This window comes from Diospyros lotus, chromosome 15 (assembly GCF_014633365.1).
Source record: "Diospyros lotus cultivar Yz01 chromosome 15, ASM1463336v1, whole genome shotgun sequence".
Taxonomy (NCBI): Eukaryota; Viridiplantae; Streptophyta; class Magnoliopsida; order Ericales; family Ebenaceae; genus Diospyros; species Diospyros lotus.
In genome coordinates this window covers 3,915,293-3,933,778 of record NC_068352.1, presented here as the reverse complement: position 1 = coordinate 3,933,778, position 18,486 = coordinate 3,915,293, and the positions used below count along the sequence as shown (strand labels likewise).

General features: G+C 33.7%; 1 protein-coding gene across 2 annotated transcripts in view; it reads right to left on the bottom strand.

Annotated features, from left to right (window-relative positions):
• Positions 1–304: 304 nt before the first annotated feature.
• Positions 305–18,486, bottom strand: part of LOC127791433 (disease resistance protein RGA5-like) — a 32,126-nt gene continuing 13,944 nt past the window's right edge. Inside the window, exons 1-3 of one of the 2 annotated variants that reach the window (XM_052321308.1) lie at positions 1,006–1,072; positions 628–706; positions 305–548 (exon numbers count right to left, since the gene is read on the bottom strand). In XM_052321308.1, the coding sequence (XP_052177268.1) occupies positions 385–548; positions 628–706; positions 1,006–1,032 (270 nt within the window). In that variant the 5' untranslated portion in view covers positions 1,033–1,072 and the 3' untranslated portion in view covers positions 305–384. Of the gene's footprint in view, positions 549–627; positions 707–1,005; positions 1,073–18,486 lie in introns of those variants that run through there. The other variant, XM_052321309.1, reaches the window with a different exon arrangement.

Below are 18,486 nucleotides of genomic sequence, written 5' to 3'. Positions count from 1 at the left end.
AGATAAACTGTTTTTTATATTATAAGGTCCAAGTTTAGGGACATTTAAGAGCAATCAATTCTTGAAATACAAGCAAATGATGGTTATTCTTCGGGTGGTAATTGAATGTGAGACTCTTGCAAATTGATGAAGATAATATCTAACGCATATGTATCATAAATAATTTATTTTCTCAACACCAAATATATGATATTCTTAATTTATCATCATTTCATCTATAAGTTTCGGTATGATGAATTTTTCTAGTAACGATAAGATTTTTTTTTTTTTTTTTTTTCTGTGATTGAAAGAGACATATCCCAAAGATAGTTAACAAGCCAAATTCGAACAATGGAACCTACATACTTATTCGATCACAAGTAGAAAGCTAATGTTCATTCCTAATTAAGCAGGGATGTCTTCCACTTCTTTCACTTCTTCCAAGGATGCGTGGCGGTCGACTTTTTTCCTGAGCAATTTCATTAGGGCGGTGTGGTCAACTCGATTCCCAATCACCACCAGTTTATCCTTCTCTTCCCCTTCAAATTTGACCGACACATTACCTGAAACTATAGCAACGCAAGACTATTAATTAAGCAAACACCATTTCACCAGGGTCTTAATCTTAATATGATCTTGATCAATTACCAGCCGCTTTTGTTGCAATCGTCATGGCCTTTGACCGATCCTTTGGGGACTTCATCGTTAACTTGATAACAATCCTTTGCTGCTCCATCAAACCCCATACATGTTAGAAATTGTATATAATGAAGTGATATTAACAAAAAAAAATTGAGTATTTTGACTTCAAATAGGAGGAGAAGCAATGCATCCTTCTCTCCTTAGGGTTGTTTGTGGGTTCGAATGTTATACGGAATTAAGCCAAAGGTAAATCTAGATCTAGAACTGACCCAACAGTAAAGTAGAATCAAACCAAATTTTGTATGATCAATTGGGCCTCGTCCCACAAATTCGAGTCAAACCCTCAAGCATACCTAATATTAGAATGAACGAGAGACACAATACCTTCTTGTCTTGGCCGGCTCTGATCATTGTAAAGTAACAAAGTATAGATGATCTGTGAAGTGATTGATATGTGACAATGAAAGTAGGAGGAGGAGAAGTAGGCTCCATTTATAAGTTAGGGCCCGCGAGGGGGTGGGGATTAAAGATTCATTTAATGGGTATGCCAGTTCATGATCATTTGACTTTGGTTGACTTTGGCAATAAACATTAACGTTGCAAGTCTTTGAAGGATATTAAAATCTTATATAGAAAGTCAATCCAATGTTCTGTTTGTTTAAGCTCTGACTTGACTGGGAACGTTTTGACGATCACTCACATGATCACAAAACCTCGTATTAATTGTAACCATTTGCGAATATGCTTCGTGCATGGTCTTCCTCTTCCCTAATTTCAGGAATTCATTCATGTTCGTGTTCGTGTTCATGTTCATGTTCATGTTCTTCCAAAGATATTAAAATCAATGATGATTTTAGTGATATGGTTAGTTTATAACATTGAGTGTTGTTTAGTTCACATAATTACGTGATTGTAGTAGATACTACCCAGAAGATTCTAAGATGATCATTCATTTAAAATCACCATTTTGCCATGATCTTTTAGTTCTTATTTTAGATATCAAATTTTGTTTCTAAGAATTAATTAATGTATGATAGCACTTTATATTAGTCAACAGTTTGGCTATCAACTCTCATGAGTTTATTTTAAATTATTCTTTTTATACCGTTCTTGTTATGCATTATCATTTTTTTAATTTTTTTTTTCATTACTATTATTTTATTAAATATATGATCTGTTACTAATTATAGGAGAAGCAACAGTTGTTGACAATTAATTATTGTACCGAGGTAGAGATATTTTTGACAATAAATATTGATGTGTATATATGTGAATCAAGTTCCAGTCAAATAAATTTAGTGGGAGACTTGGAAGGTAATCCTGAAAAAAACCCAGAAAGAGGCTCTAAAGAAAAAAGACTTAAGGCAAAAGGATCTGTTCAGTGAATATATATTAACCCAATCATGAAGCTCACAAATGACAAACTCAAAAGTGTCACATGGAAAGACTTGACAATAAAACAAGGTTGCAAGTCTTCAAAAGATATTAAAATCTTATATAGAAGGTCAATCCAATGTTCTGTTTGTTTAAGCTCTGACTTGAATGGGAACGTTTTGACGATCACATGATCACAAAACCTTGTAAGCATTTGCTAATTTTGCTTCGTGCATGGTCTTCCTCTACCTTAATTTGAGGAATTCATTCATGTTCCTGTTCATGAACAACCCATAACCCCCCTTAGGCTTAATTACTCTACTTAGTAAATGTTTTATGACATTGAATATTGTTTAGTTGACATAGTCACGTGATTGTAGATACTACCCAGAAGATTCTATAAGATGATCATTCATTTAAACATATGATCTTTTAATTCTTATGTTAGATATCAAATTTTGTTTCTAAGAATTGAATAATGTATGATAGCACTTTATATAAGTCAACAGTTTGGCTATCAACTCTCATCAGTTTATTTTGAATTATTCTTTTTATACCTTTCTTGTTATGTATTATTAATTTTTTAATTTTGTTTTTCATTACTATTGTTATATTAAATATATGATCTATTACTAATTATAGGAGAAGCAACAGTACTTCTTGACAATTATTGTACAGAGAGGTAGAAATATTTTTGACAATAAATATTGATGTGTATCTGGATCAAGATCTGGTCAAATAAAGTTGGAAGACTTAGAAGGAAGTCCTGAAAAAAACCCAAAAGGAGACCCTAAGGGAAAAAGACTTAGGCAAAATGATTCGCCTAGTGAATATATATTGACCCAATAATAAAGCCCACGAAGAACAAGTCTAAACGTTAAAAGATAAAGTATAAGAATAAAATATCACGTGAAAAGGCTCTAGGAGACATTCTCGACTGAGAGGTCCTTAGGAGAGTCTTGAAAGACTCATGTGAAAGGAGTTTAGTAGGGTATTTTCAAAACCAAAAGCACAAAAAGACATCTTTAAAAATTCTTTCAAGAATTACACAAAAGATAAGACATATATAGAAATTCAAATTCAGTCTATTTCAGAATATTAGGATACGGTTATCAACAATCCCCCAACTCCTCTAACTATGTGAATCTTTATTCCACATTCCACAAATGTAAGTCATTTCTACTAAAACAAAACTCTATTAACTTTTTTGAATATGAAAATCTGACTTAAGTATCAAACTGTTTATGTAGAGAATTCCTCACATTCTCTAATCATTTTTTTTTTTCTTGTAGAGTTCTAACGGCTTGAAGAGAATTCTTCGGCATCTAAATTCTATTGTTGTATTTAGAGAACAATAAATATATAGAATATAGAAAAAGATCAAAATGTTACTCATATAGCAATATTTTCCTTATAAAAAAATAATTACCACGTTTTTGTAAGTTTTGATAGTAAATATAGTGTCACTTGTCAATTACACGAAGAAAAGAAAAGGGAATATTTCTTCTCACCTAATCAATTATTCTTTTTGACAAATCATATTTTAAAATATAATATCCGTAAGGTAAAAGGATTTTTGAAATGTCTGAAATGTATCAAAGACACATTTTATATCAATGGCTGAGGTTAATTTTGAATATCTATCAATGAATGAGATACATTTAAGTTCTCGCCCAACACTCATTGCCTTTCACTCTCTCTCTCTCTCTCTCATTCTCTTTCTCATAGACCCACCCATTTTCTTTCTATTCTTCTTCCCTCCCAACACTCATTGCATCTCTTTCTCCCTCTCTCATTCTCTCTCTCACAGACCCACCCACCCACTTCCTCTTTGTTCTTATTCCCGGCCAACACTTACTGCCTCTCTCTCTCTCTCTCTCCCTCTCTTATAGACCCACCCACCTACCCACGCCATCGCCAGCCCCCTTGTCACCCCATCGTCTATTGTCGCCCCTCCCTCCGTCGTTACCCTCTCTCGGCCTAGCCTTGCCGTCGTCGTCGCCCCCAAACACATACATACATATACACATGCACACATATATGCATATACACATAGCTCGACCCATCGCCTTCACTCACTACCTCTCTCTCACAGACCCACCCACCCACTCCATCGACAGCGAATGGGCGAAACGACAAATGCGATAGCAGTAGGGAGAGGAAGAAATGGGTGACGGCGAGTGAGGGGCCCAACAGGTGCGATGGCTGTGAGAGGGGCAAGAGAGACGACGATAGGTGAGGGCAAGAGGCTGCGAGTGGCTGGAAGAGGGGCGATGGTGGTCTAAGAGGCGGTGTGGGGGGGGCGACCGTTTGTAGCTAGTGGAAGGGACGACCGGGATAGGCAGTACTAGCGGTAGAGGGAGTGGCATAGCGGATGGCGCTTGTTGTAGGAGGCGACGGACTACAAACGCTGCTCGCGGCGGTGGAGGGGCGACAATTTGACAGAGAGAGTGGTAGGTTTGAGAGAGAAAGTATGTGTGGGAGAAAGAGAAAGAGAGAGAAAGAGAGTGTACGTAGGAGAAATAATGATAATGAGCGGCTGCGATGAGGAAGAAAAACCAGATCCGGCAAAAAGAAGTAGCGTAGCTGTGACGAGGAAGAAGAACCAGATCTGATGAGGAGAAACAGCGCAATCGCACCGGAGAAGAACTAGCTCCGGCTACCAATAGCGACAGCGGCGACGGCTCCAGCAACAACGACGACTCTCTCCTCCAGCATCCAGCGACATCCTCTTCAATCTAGGTTTGTAATTTTTATTTATGTATTTTATATAAATTTTGTATATATTGAAGTATTAGGTGTTAATTATATTTTGATTAATTTATGTATTTGATTATACATTTGTTTGTATATAAATATTTAATTAATTTATGTATTTGATTATACATTTATTTGTATGCGAATATTTGATTAATTTGTGTATTTGATTATGCATTTTAACAATTAAATTCAAGATATACACACAACAATAAATATGAATTATTTTCTCCTCTAACAAAAGTGATATTGTTGAAAGTTTTTCTTTCAAAATAGTTATCATGGTCTCATTAGTTGTAACATTATTCGCAATAATAGTAGATATCTTCATTCGATATTGTAGCACTCCACTCTTTAGTCATGTTACTACATTGGATTTTGGAATTTTTTGTTAATTACACTTAGACTTAAAATTTTTCAAAATTCCATCTTTACCACCTCATCATAACTTTCTCAATAAAATTTAAAGAAGGTAACTAAAATAACATAGTCTAGATCACAATCTTATAACATAGATGAAATATATAACTAAACCCAAAATAATTAAGATACATCCAAATTTTGGAAAAAACCATAATCCAAATTTAGCTCTCAAATAAAGTGGATACATTTAACAACATAACCTACAAAATAACGAGGCTAGTCAAAATAGTGAAATCCATCATTGAGCTCTAATTAACCATTTTGTCCTTTCCCTTCTAATGTTTGGGTACTGAACACGTTTGAATATGATGTATTAAATGTTACATCATTTAGTGAGGGTTTAAAAGCATGTTGGGATGTCTTTTATCAAATATATTTGCATAATTTAAAAAGGCATTTGATATCATAAAACTATGAGATTTTATTATAATTTATATATATTTTTATAACCTATATTACTAAACTACTATATAGCAATATATTTGAAATGTTATTTAGTATCGTACCATTTCAGTAACAAATCTAGTACAATATCGACAACCATATAGTATTAATAAATAAATACTCCCATTGTTGATATATTTGGGACAAAATTAACTTGGTTTTTAAATAACACGATTTCCTTCAATAAAATTTGCTCAATTACCCTATTCTAAAGTTTTATAGTGTGGCTCAATAATTTTATCGTCTTTTGAACACCCTCCTTTGTTAATGTCAAAATACAATAATAATGCGGGAGTGGTTGTCTTGAGCCTTTACTATCCAGAGGTTGCAAAACAAAAGACAATTATGAGAGAAGTGTCTCTTGTGCAAGTTCTGCGATACTTAAATTAGTTTTACTCGAAGAATATGTAGAAACAGTAAAAATATAATTTGAGTAGAATAGACTAAAGTTGACAAGTGAAAAAAATATCCATATCTTTTAACATTGTCTATTTTGAATTTTCAAGTAAAGACATAGGAGGTGAGTTGAACATACTCTTATCAGTTTAGGATTCAAAAGGTCCCTTGGAGACCACGTCTTTGAGACCTAGGAAAGACTCCCAGAAAGGCCTCCCAAGGATATTAGGGAGAGGTTTCCAAAAAGTGTCTTCTAGGGTCTTTCAAGGGAATTCTCATGAGGGTCTCTCAGCGTTACCCAAGAAAAGTCCTTAGAAGATCTCCCGAGATTACTTGGGAGAACTCCCTAGAGGGTCCATCAAGGATTGCCTTTTCAGAAAGGTCTCCTGGTGATCCCTTTAGGCTTTATTCTTTCGTGTTTGAGCTCATTTTATTGGACACAACGCCCTTAATTCTAAAAACAAACACTAATAAGTTAAAAATAATACTCTCTTAGCATGTTGAGGTACAATTGTTTTTTTCATTTTCCATCTCATCCCCATTATTGAGAAAATTACAAGCCATCAACTATTCAATTTTCATTTGGCCCAGCAGGTGGTGGGTTGTTGCAGCACTGGGTACACTTTGGTGGCCTAAAATAAGCATTACATATACAACAATATTGTTTTGGTGGACATTGCTTCGGGCAAGTTGCTTAGTAAAAAAATTGTCATTTAATTAAACATCGAATTAGTATTCAATATATATATATATATATATAGTAACTTAAATATTCAAGGAATAAAATGGAAAGAGGGATTAGAAGAAACAATACGATTAGGCCCGTCAAAGATGGAGTCACCAATATCATGATCCCGCCGATTCAAGTCTTTAGCAACATCTAACTCCAACGGAGCTGCAAATGCCACTAAAAACAACATACACGCTAGGATTGCACATGACTTCATCGTGAGCCCTTGCCAAAAGATATGATGAATCAAGAGTTTTTTTGAGTGATTTTGATTTGTCTGTCTTTGGATTCACCTAGTCTCCAGCTATTTATAAACAAAGTGTCATAAATTTTCAAAATATTCTTTAAATGTCTTCGTGATATTGTTATAGTTAAGTTAGAAACCTTGCACGTTTGATATTGTGATAAGGTGAAATCTCCGACTATTTATTAACAAGGCATCACAAATTTTCAAAATATATCTTCGTGATATTGTTAAGATAGAAATTAATCTTGCGCCTTTAATCTTGTGATAAGGTTGAAATCTTACATCTTTAATAGCTTTAGTCAAGTGTCAAAATTAGGTATGGTTTAATTTAAGGGGGTAAAGATATATAATAAATCAAATAAAAGGGAAAGAAAGATGAATTAATGAGAGATTTTGGCCTACATTTGGTACCAATGGCTTCCAAATGGGCACATTTAATGACACATATCACCATGTTAAAGACCCAAAATATCTACCTTATCATAATATATATATATATATATGTGTGTGTGTGTGTCAAAAATTGACAACAAAAACAAGTTATCCAAAAAGGCATGCAGAATATTATGAAGATATCATAATAACAATATTCAATCACACATTGTTTATTTTTGTTGCAGAAATACAACAATACAATTTGTAGGTAAAAATAGCTTTTTAAGTTTTCAAGAGCCTACAAAACAGAAGCTAGTCAACAGGTGCAGGGTGTTTTTTCTTATGTAAGTATTTTGATATTTAAGTTAGTTCAATCGGAAACTAGAAGAGAATTTGTAAGGATCTATTAATGGGTCTAGAATTTTATAAAAAATATAGCTTATTAGATGAGATGCATTTCAAGCATTGTCCAAATTAAATAAGTCAAAATATTTTGTGTTATAAAAAATTAAATTAATAAAAATATTATTTTTGGAATCAATGTATGGTGAATGGTTAAAAAATGATTGTGTGGATAATGGGTTTGGGCCAAGGGTTAAAAGGCCCAATAGAATTGAAGAGTTGAAATTCATTTATAAATTGGGTTGAGGCCATTGGGCTTAAAATAAAATAAAAAATTAAATATGTGTGTATTATTTTATTTGGGGCCTAAGATGGAAGTGTGTCATTTTATTTAATTGGGCCACTGATTTGGGCTTGGGCCCATGTGTATAAAAGGTGGCATTATAATTAAATGAAAATGAAAAATGTGACAAATGACAAAAATGGGCATGCTTTATGAAAAATGTGAGAGCAAAAAAGAAAATTTTATAATTGGTTTGATAAAGAAAATGGGAAAGAAATAAGAAAATGTGAAATGTCTAAAGGGGGCTTATATGTTATGTGTGTGTGTGGGCAAAGTTAAGGGCAAAATGGTAAATTTCAAAGGTGGTGGTTAGCAACCCACTTCTCCCTCTTTTTCTCTCCATGCCCTTTTGTCTCTTCTTCATTCATCTTCTTCTTCTTCTCTTTGGTTCCCGACAGTTTCTCCTTCTTCTTCTTTTTCTTCTTTTATTCTTTTCTTTATTTTTTTAAATTGAAGCTTTAAGAGGGAGAATTTCTAGTTTTTTGGGGGCAAGCTTCTTCTTCCAAGCATCATCATAGGCAAGTTCTCCTTGCATTTTTATTTTATATTGTGTAAGCTTTCCTTCTTTTCCATTGCGATGTCGAAAGGCTTCAAGGTTCTTCAGCCTCTCATTGTTAAAAATTATTTTCGGTATCAGTTGTATATTTTCTTCAAATAGTATGTCATGTCAAAACTTTTGTTGGGTCTTGTTGTTGGTCTTGTTGGGGTTTGTTCACCCTATTTTTTGTTCAAGGAATGACATTTGTGGGTTAGGAAGCTAGTGGCAGTCATTTTGGGGTGTTTTGGGTCCATTTCGTGCATTTTGTGTGCGTCGAGTCGACTAATCTTAGGGTTTAGTCGACTCAACAGATGCCAATTTTCTCAAATTTTTGTGCTATCCCTTAGTCCAGTCTACTAAGCAATTTGAATAGTCGACTAAGCCAAAATCAACTAAAAATTTCCATAGTCGACTAAGCTTTAGTAGACTAAACCTTCCATTAGTTGACTAATCCTTTTTTTTTTTTAAACAATGCACCTTGTACTCTTTGAACCATAGTTTTTTTTTCCTGATATCGAAATCAAGTTTTGCTTTTTTTGTTGCGACCCCAACTCGATAAGATTCGATTTGGTATAGGATTTAAGCCATTTTGGAAACTATTGAGCTTGTGGGCTCCATTGAAAATGCATTCTTGATTTGTAGATTTCTCTTTCCTTAAAATTCGTTCAATCTTAAATTATAGAATCGAATACTTCCAACTTGACCCAATTATCAATATTATCAAATAATTACACTTAATTGATATGGTGGAACCTATTTAAATGTTGAATTGTGAGAAATAGGCAAGAATCTTAACGGGCAAAAATTGAAGGTGTGTGAATATCTCTCGTTATAACATTGCTTATGGCTACGTGCATTGCATTGTGTTACTATATTGCTTCGCATTATGATGTTGAGTCATGGGTTGTGTTTGTTGGGGGGTCATGCTTTGTATGTGTTGGGAGTGTGAGCATTGGCATGACACGGTTGGCCTGTGAGTGCTGACTTGTGTATGTTAGGCGAGCATATGCATTAGAGCATTCGTGTGTGTGAAGTCCTACATAGGCATAGCATGGCCTGATGCTTGGCTTATGGGGGTCTTGCCATCACGTTAATACTGCAAAAGCCATTACATTCCTTATGTGTTGCATTGTATGGTGGTAATGGTAGTGGAAATTAGCTTGTAATTGTGATGCGTAAGACTGGGGGTGGAGGACCATAGAATCTAGATCCTGTGATGCGTAAGATTGTGGGTGGAGGCCCACACCATCTGGATCTTGTGATGCCTAAGACTGGAGGGTTTGAGACCCACAACAATTTGTGACATTTATGAGATTATGAGTGCTGTGGCACATGATAACGACAGTTATGGATATGATATCTATGGATGTGATATGAGAGCCTTGGGCTTATGTGGTTGAATTGGTAGCCTGTCCTTGGTTGCTAACATGTTTGTATATCGGTTCTTGAGTGTCAGTGTCTGCATTTTATGTGGGCCCTAAGAGCCCTATGTGTGCATCTATGCATTAATATTATGTTATGGCTGGGTATCGTGTTGTATAACCACATGGCATGGATTGTGTGTCATTTATGTATATGAGATTAGCGTGTGTTTTCATATACGACATGATATGCATGATGTCTAGGAAAAGTTTGGTTGTATCCATTTCCTGTTGTTTCTATACACTTGTCGAGCCTTATGGCTCACCTTGAAAATTGTGTTTTAATAAAAAGTAAAAAATAATGTTTCTATGAGGATGTTGTCAAGTATAAAAGGCATGAACCTAGTCGATGTTTATATATCAGGTAATGATTTTTCTTCGGCTCTAAGTTATTCATGCCTTCATATTTCGATTTATTGATGGTTCTCTTTGCTATATGCTTGCTGAGTCTTGTGGCTTACCCTTGCTTCTTTTGTCATTCTAGGAAAATGAAAGACACTTATCTGGGGTGAGTCCCAGTTAAATATGTACAGACGTGTCCCAACCTTAAGATCCATGAGTGTAATTTTGAGAGCATGAATAGAGGGTTTCATTTTGTATTTATAGTCTTAAATGCCATTTTATTTTGAAAAAGTATGGGTGGTAAGTCCGAGATGATGATGTAAAGAATGTTGTAATATTTATTATGGCTTCTATTGATAGTGAGCAAATATAGAAATAAAAAGAAACTTTTGACAATTTTGAGTATTTTTGTATCTGTATCCATTTTGAATGGACTTTTTCTTGAACTTCTTATACTAGCGAAAAAATCCAAGAGCAGATATTGACAGAATTCAAAAAGTTATTGTAGTGTTTTTAACATACCTAGGAAGGAGAAGTCATCCACCATCTATAGAGGTGAGAGCTAAAATATGACAGATCCCCCCCCCCCCCCCCCCCCCCCCCCCCCCCCCCCAATTCCTTTCTGAATTGAGGTTACTGTCATCTATTCTGTCATTCAAGATGAGGATTTTGGAGGTGAATTAGAAAATTATACAAACAATTTATCTAAAACCTTCCCGATTGTTATGCTTGGTTTTTCAACAACTTACGCTTCAAGACATGGTTTTATGTCAATCTCTAAGCCAACATTACAAAAAAAGAAAAAAAAAAGACGCAACGACACAAAAGTTTGAAAGATAAACCCCTTGGTGGTTGAAAATAACAAGCATGAGACCTCACATTTGTGTTCAATTTTAACATAAAAAAGTGCTTCAAATGGCTTCCAACAATTTTACAAAATTGGAGGTCTCCTAAGAGATCATTTTCATTTTGTGATGCTTCAAGAATTTGAAGCCAGTGAATTTTTTGTGGCCAGACTTTAACGTGTTCTAGGCATTCCAACGTGGCTTGTCGATTCTGGTTCCTAAGACTAAGTTGCACAGAAATGAAAATGAGAAACATATATGATAAATAGTAACAAAAAAATAATATTTTTTAAAATGTTGACTTAGATTTTTTTTTTTTGTTTTTATTTAATTAAATTTAACTTAATTAACTTTTAATTATCTTGACTTTTACATTAAATAGAGTATAAGTGAAAAGGTTTGTAACAGAGGGTGCTAAAGCAATAAAACTAAGTTAGAGTGACCTATTGAGTTCTTTTTAAATTATAGGATTCTTCCTACAAATAGTTCAAATTACAAGTGGTTGCAATTCGTCTTTTATAAATTCGAAACTAATCCTAAAATTCTATATATAATTAAAAAATTGAAATTATTTATTATAAAATTGAAACAAAATCAAAATTTTGTATTTTTTTAATTTACCCTGTATTTCAGATATGTCATAAATATTATGAAAATAGAGTATTTTTTCTAGTTTTTCATAATCATTATAAAAATATGGTTACGCCATACTTGTTTAAAAGCATGTTGGTACGCCTTTTAACAAATATATTTGCATCAACTAAGAGATTTTTTTATAATTTATATATATTATTATAATCTATGTTACTAAACCACTATACAACAATGTATTTGAAATGTTATTTAGTATCATACCATACTAGTAACAAATCTAGTACAATATGGACAACCATATAGTCTCGACAAAGAATTACTCCCATTGTTGATATACTTGGGACAAAATTAAATTGGTTTCTAAGGAATACGGTTTCCTTTGTAAAATTTGCTCAATTAACAAATTGTATTGTCTTTTGAACATCCTCCTTTATTATTGTCGAAAGTTTGTAATTGTGAGAGTGCTTGTCTTGAGCCTCTAATATCGGGAGAACTTGTAAAACGAAAGACAATTAGGAGAGTGATGTCTCTTGTGCAAGTTCTCTGACACTTAAATTAGTTCCACCCAAAGAATATGCAAAAGTAGTAGAAATATAGTTTGAATAGAGTCTAATAATACCACAATAAGAGGGATATTTTCCTATTTATAAATGTTGAAGTTGACAAGTGAAAAAGTATTCATATCTTTTGACATTGTCTATTCCATATTTTCAAGCAAAGACATGGGATGCAGAATTGACATATTCTCATCGGTTCATGATTTGAAAGGTCCCCTAGAGACCATGTCTTTGAGATCTAGGAAAGGCTCCCAGAAAGACTTGCCAAGGATATTGAGGAAAGACTTCCAGGAAGTGTCTCCTGGGGCTTTCGAGGGAATTCTTGCGAGAGTCTCTCAGGCTCACCCTAGAGAGGTCCTTGGAAGATCTCTCGAGGTCACTCGGGAAATGTCCTTAAAAGGTCTTTCAGGGACTATCTTCTCGAGAGGGTCTCTTGGTGATCCCTTCAGCCTTTTTCCTTTTGAGCTTAAGTTCATTTTATTGGACACAAACACCCTTAAGTTTGAAAACAAACACTAAGTTAAAAATAATACTCCTTTTGCATGTTGTGGTACAATTGTTTTATTCATTTTCCATCTCATCCGTACATTGAGAAAATTACAAGCCATCAACTATTCAATTTTCATTTGGCCCAGCCGGTCGTGGGTTGAAGCAGCACTGGGTACACTTTGGTGGATTAAAATAAACATTACATACACAACAATATTGGTTTGGTGGACATTGCTTCGGGCAAGCTGCTCATTCAAAATATAAAAAAGTTAAAAAAATTGTCATTTAATTAAACATCGAATTAGTATTCAATATATATATAGTAACTTAAATATTCAAGGAATAGAATGGAAAGAGGGATTTAAGAAATAATACGGTTAGGCTCATCCAAGACGGAGTCACTAATATCATCATGATCCCGCCGATTCAACTCTTTAGCAACATCCAACTCCAACTGGGCTGCGAACGCTACTAAAAACAACACACACGCTAAGATTGTACACGACTTCATCGTGATTCCTTGCCAAAAGATATGATGAATCAAGAGTTTTTCGAGTGATTTTGATTTGTCTGTCTTTGGATTGACTTAGTCCCCAGCTATTTATAAACAAGGCGTCATAAATTTTCAAATTATTGTTTAAATATCTTCTTGATATTGTTATAAACAAGGTAGAATTCTTGCGCCTTTAATATTGTGAGAAGGTGGAAATCTTACATCTTTAATATAGCTTTAGACGAGTGTCAAAATTAGGTATGGTTGAGGGGGTAAAGATATACAATAAATCAAATAAAATGGATAGAAAAATGAATTAACGAGAGCTTTTGGCCTATATTTGGTTACCAATTGCTTCCAAATGGGCACATTTAATGACATACATTACCATATTAAAGACCCGAATTTTCTACCTTATCACAATATACATATATACATACATACATACACATATATTTTTGTCAAAAATTGACAACAAAAATAAGTTATCCAATAAAGGCATGCACAATATTATGAAGATATTATAACAATATTCAATCACACATTGTTTATTGTTGTTATCAAAATACAACAATAAAATTTATAGCTGAGAATTGCCTTTTTAAATCTCCGAGAGATTGCAAGACAAAACTAGTTAGAGGGTGCAGGGTGTTTTTTCTTATGTAAATATTCTGATATTTATGTTAGTATAATTGAAAATTATAAGAGAATTCAAAAAGTTGTTAGTATTGTTTTTAGCATACCTAGAAAGGAGAAATCGACTTCTATTTATAGAAGTAAGAGCTAACATATGGCAAATCCCCTATTTTGTTCTAAATTGAGGTTAATGTCGTTTGTTCCAATAGAAAAAAAATTCAAACTTTTTCGCGAATTTACACATTTATCTAAACGTTTTAATTTAATAATTGTATCCCAATTGGCTCAATTGAATGTAATTTTATCCAACACCTGAAATTAATTTAGAGATTTGTCATTGTTAACGCGACATGCCACATGTCATAAAAAAATATATGAGTGGACCTACATGTACACGTACGAAAAAAATAAAAAGTAAAATTGTATATATGGTCTCACTCATATGTGTACATGTCTCACTCTTATATATATATATATATATATATTATGATAGGTGGTTGGTTAGATCATCAATAACACACGCCTTCTAAATTAATTTCATATGTTGGATAAAATTGTAATTAATTGAGTCAATTGAGATATAATTGTCAAAATTGAAACATTTGAATAAATTGGGAAAAAGGTTTGAGTTTTTTTTTTTTTTAACTATTTGTCCTTAACATAAAAAAGTGCTTCAAATTGCTTCCAACAACAAAAATTGAAGATCTCTAAAGAGATCGTTTTCTATTTGTGACCCTTCAAGAATTTGTGCCAATGAATATTTTGTGACTATGCTAACGTGGCATGTTGATTCTGGTTCCCCGGATTAAGTTGTTCGAAAATAAAAATAAAAAATGAATATGATAAATAGAAATAGGGAACCAACATTTTTAAAAAAAATAAGAGACAGAGATGCGGAGAAATGGAAAAATAAGAAAATAAAAAATTGTTTGCTTAATTAGTGGTCAGTGGGTTTTGCCACCCTTCGACTCAGTGGGTTATTTGGTTGCTTTGGCTGAAATGAAAGAAAGGGAAAGAAGAGGAGGCAAATTGCAACAAGGGTTACAAATTCAAAGGAGGTTATTATTGGTTCCGGGATATTACTTGCATTTAATTTAAATATCAAGGATATATCAAATCCATTTTTCCCTAAATAAACTGAAACGGAAAGATTACATAATATTGCTTCCAAATATGCACATTTAGTGACACATACATACCCTTGATATTTTTAAAATATGGAGAAGACCTATATATATAACTAACGTAAAGATTATATATAATTAAGACGAGATATTCTCAAAACTTGGAAACGGCCTGTCTTTGGTATGTGGGTAGCAGATGCGTTCCACAACCAATTGCTTCCAAACGGCACGATTTAGTGACACAAACCCCCATATTAAAGACCCCCCAAAAAGGAGCAAGCACAATATTACGAAGAGATTCCGAACGCATTCTAACACATTGCTTATTATAAATAAAATAATTTGGGTCCAGTTAAGTTAAAAGACGTCCAGGCAGACAGATCGAAGATCACTTACGAAACTCACTCTTGATCTATACTTGTCGTAGCAAGGAATCACGATGAAGTCATATGCAGTGCTAGTGTCAATGTTGTTTCTGGTGCTGTTCGCAGTCGATGCTAGTGGCCAAAGTCTTCCTTCTAAAGACTTGAACAGCCCAGATGATGAGTTTTCTAACCGTACGTATTATTGCTTCTTCTATCCTCTCCTTTCATTATTAGTGTACTTCTTAAACATGCAAATAATGTTACTTCAATATTATTGGGTACTAATTAAGCTTCTAATTAGTGTTTATTTTTAAATTTTTTATTGAATGAGAGCAGCTTGCATCAACACCACTTGTCCGCGATTGCAGACCTGTTGTGTCTGCAATGCTTCAGCAACGCCACCACAGTGTGCTCTATGCTGCCCCCAACACAGCCTAAATGAAGAAGATTGATTGATTGATTGCTAGCTTGTACTTGTAGGGGAGAGACCCAAATGAAATAATAATTAATTATTCCTTTGATATGTCACATAGTATTATTTTGTTTATTTAACTTGCCCCATGCATGTAAGGACCCCAAAAATTGGGCCGATTGTCTTGTCTTCTCCACCAGCGATAGCCACCTCAACCGCTGCCTCTGCCTCTTCTTTGTGTTCTCCGGCGCCCAGCTTCACTGCATTGCCACCACTGAACCGCCTCTCTGTTGTCCTCCGCGACGAAGCCACCGATCCCCACCTCTGATCTGCGTCACGGTCGTCAATGGGGGTGACCGCCGGGACCCCGTTGCATTGCCACCGTTTTCCTCATCATCGCCAGCCACCACCAAGCCCCTTTGCAATTCCCATTATTCCCTCCTTCCTTCGCCGTCTCTCTCTCTCTCCTCTCTCTCCCTCTCAACTACCACCGTCTACCACTGCAACCCGCATTCTATCACCGTTGCTCCTACCTCTCTCTCTCTCTCTCAACCTACCACCCTCTACCACTGCAACCCTCAATCTACCACCGTCTCTCCTACCTGTACAAGATATTTAATTTTATTACTTTATTTATTTTATCTTAAAAAATATAAAAATTAGATCTTAACTATCAATTACTTCCTAATAATTTTTTATTTAAATATTTTATTTTTACTTAAACATAAATAACACCACCAAAAATGCCTTAGTATGATTATACAAAAAAATGGAGAAAATTGGTTTTGAAAATTATAAATGGTTTTACATAATAAGAAGTGATTATTTTTTAAAACTATAAATATTTTTTACACATAAACAAAAATACTTTTAATTTTTTAAAAATAATTAATAATTTATGAAAAATAGTATTAATTTTTTAAAAAATATTTATAATTCTGAATGTAAAAATTGAGTATTAAATATTAGTGAACATATAATATTAAAATATTATCTTTTAAGATCATCAATATCCTGTGTTTTTCTCTTATTCATTTATTTATCTTTTATAAACATGGGAATGTAGGCCGGGCTGGCAATTTTGGACATGACATGACACGGAGTTTAGCGAGTTTGGATTAGGGTTAATTGGATTCGGGATCATAAACGAGTCAACCCATTTATGACACGATTATTTCGTGTCTTAGGCGAGTCAACCTGTTTAATCCGTTTAGACACGTAATGACCCGTTTAATTAAACATGTTAACGACTTGACCCGAACATGTTAATACGATTTTATACGAAATGACACATTTAATTAAAGGGTTAGTGGATTGATCTGAACACATTAACACAATTATACACAAAATAATACGTTTAACAGGTGACACAACATAACCCGTTTAAATTAAATGGGTTAAACAGATTAACAGGTGACACGACACGACACGACACGTTTAGTTAAACGGGTCATGTGTATTACACGTTTAATAAACATGTCGTGTTCGGGTTTAAGGAATTTGACATGATTATTAAATAGATCGTGTTTGGATTAGCCTGATACGTGTTATACGTATGTTTCAATACGACATGATTACGACCCGTTAACCCGTATTGTCACCCCTAAATCTAAGAGGCATTATTTTGAGCTTAAATGATAAAATAGGTTTTACTTTTGATAATGTTATCGCTTAAATATAATAATAAATTTATATATTTAGGAATCATCTTTTAAGTTAAAGATTTTGCAGAAGAGAGTAATCAGTCAAGAGTGCAAAGTATTTCCTACAAAAACCCTCCGATGATTGAATCACACCTTTATTGAATGTTAAAAAAAGTAAAAATCACATAATGTTTATTGTAGAATGATGGCCTCTCTCTTACCACATTTGAGAGAATGGTCCCCTAATTATAGGGAGGTGTACCAACTTGGGAAGGCGATTTTTGTCTTTTCGAGTTCCATTTGGGATAGGGAATTTATACTTTAGTACAAAAATATATTAAAAGACATGTTTTTAGGGAGTCATGCTAGTTATATATTATTTATGTACATCTTGAGTTACATAATACACATAAATAATATAAATACTTATCGTTTCACTACATCTTGAGTGAGGGTATTTTAGACATTAAATATATTATATAATTCAAGATATACATCAATATATACCAATAGCATTTTTCATGACTGAAAGGTCTCTCAATTCTTCTTCCATGAGACAGTTCAAAAGGTTGTCTCCTGGAAACTTGACGTCAAAGAGGCAAATCTTCTAGCCCTTTTATTGGGTCTCTTCTTAATTAACGAGCCGTGGCCCAGTGCACATCAGCTGTATTTATTCTTTGTGATGTTTGAATTTCATTGCCCCAAAGAATTGATGGGTTTGTGACTCAAATGCAGAGTAGAAGTTTGCAATTAATTTACAGATTATTGTTTAAGATCGTTCTGAAATGTTGTTAAAAAAATTTATTTCGTTTTATTCTATTATTTTCATTTGAGTCCATTAATTTTCATTTTTGTTGAGAAAAATAAAACTAAAAATGGTATTTGATTTTACTATGAGTTGTTAAGAATATAAAAGTGAAAAATAAAAAATAGTGTTTGGTTTTTTGAATTTGTGTTGATCATTAAATTCAAGTA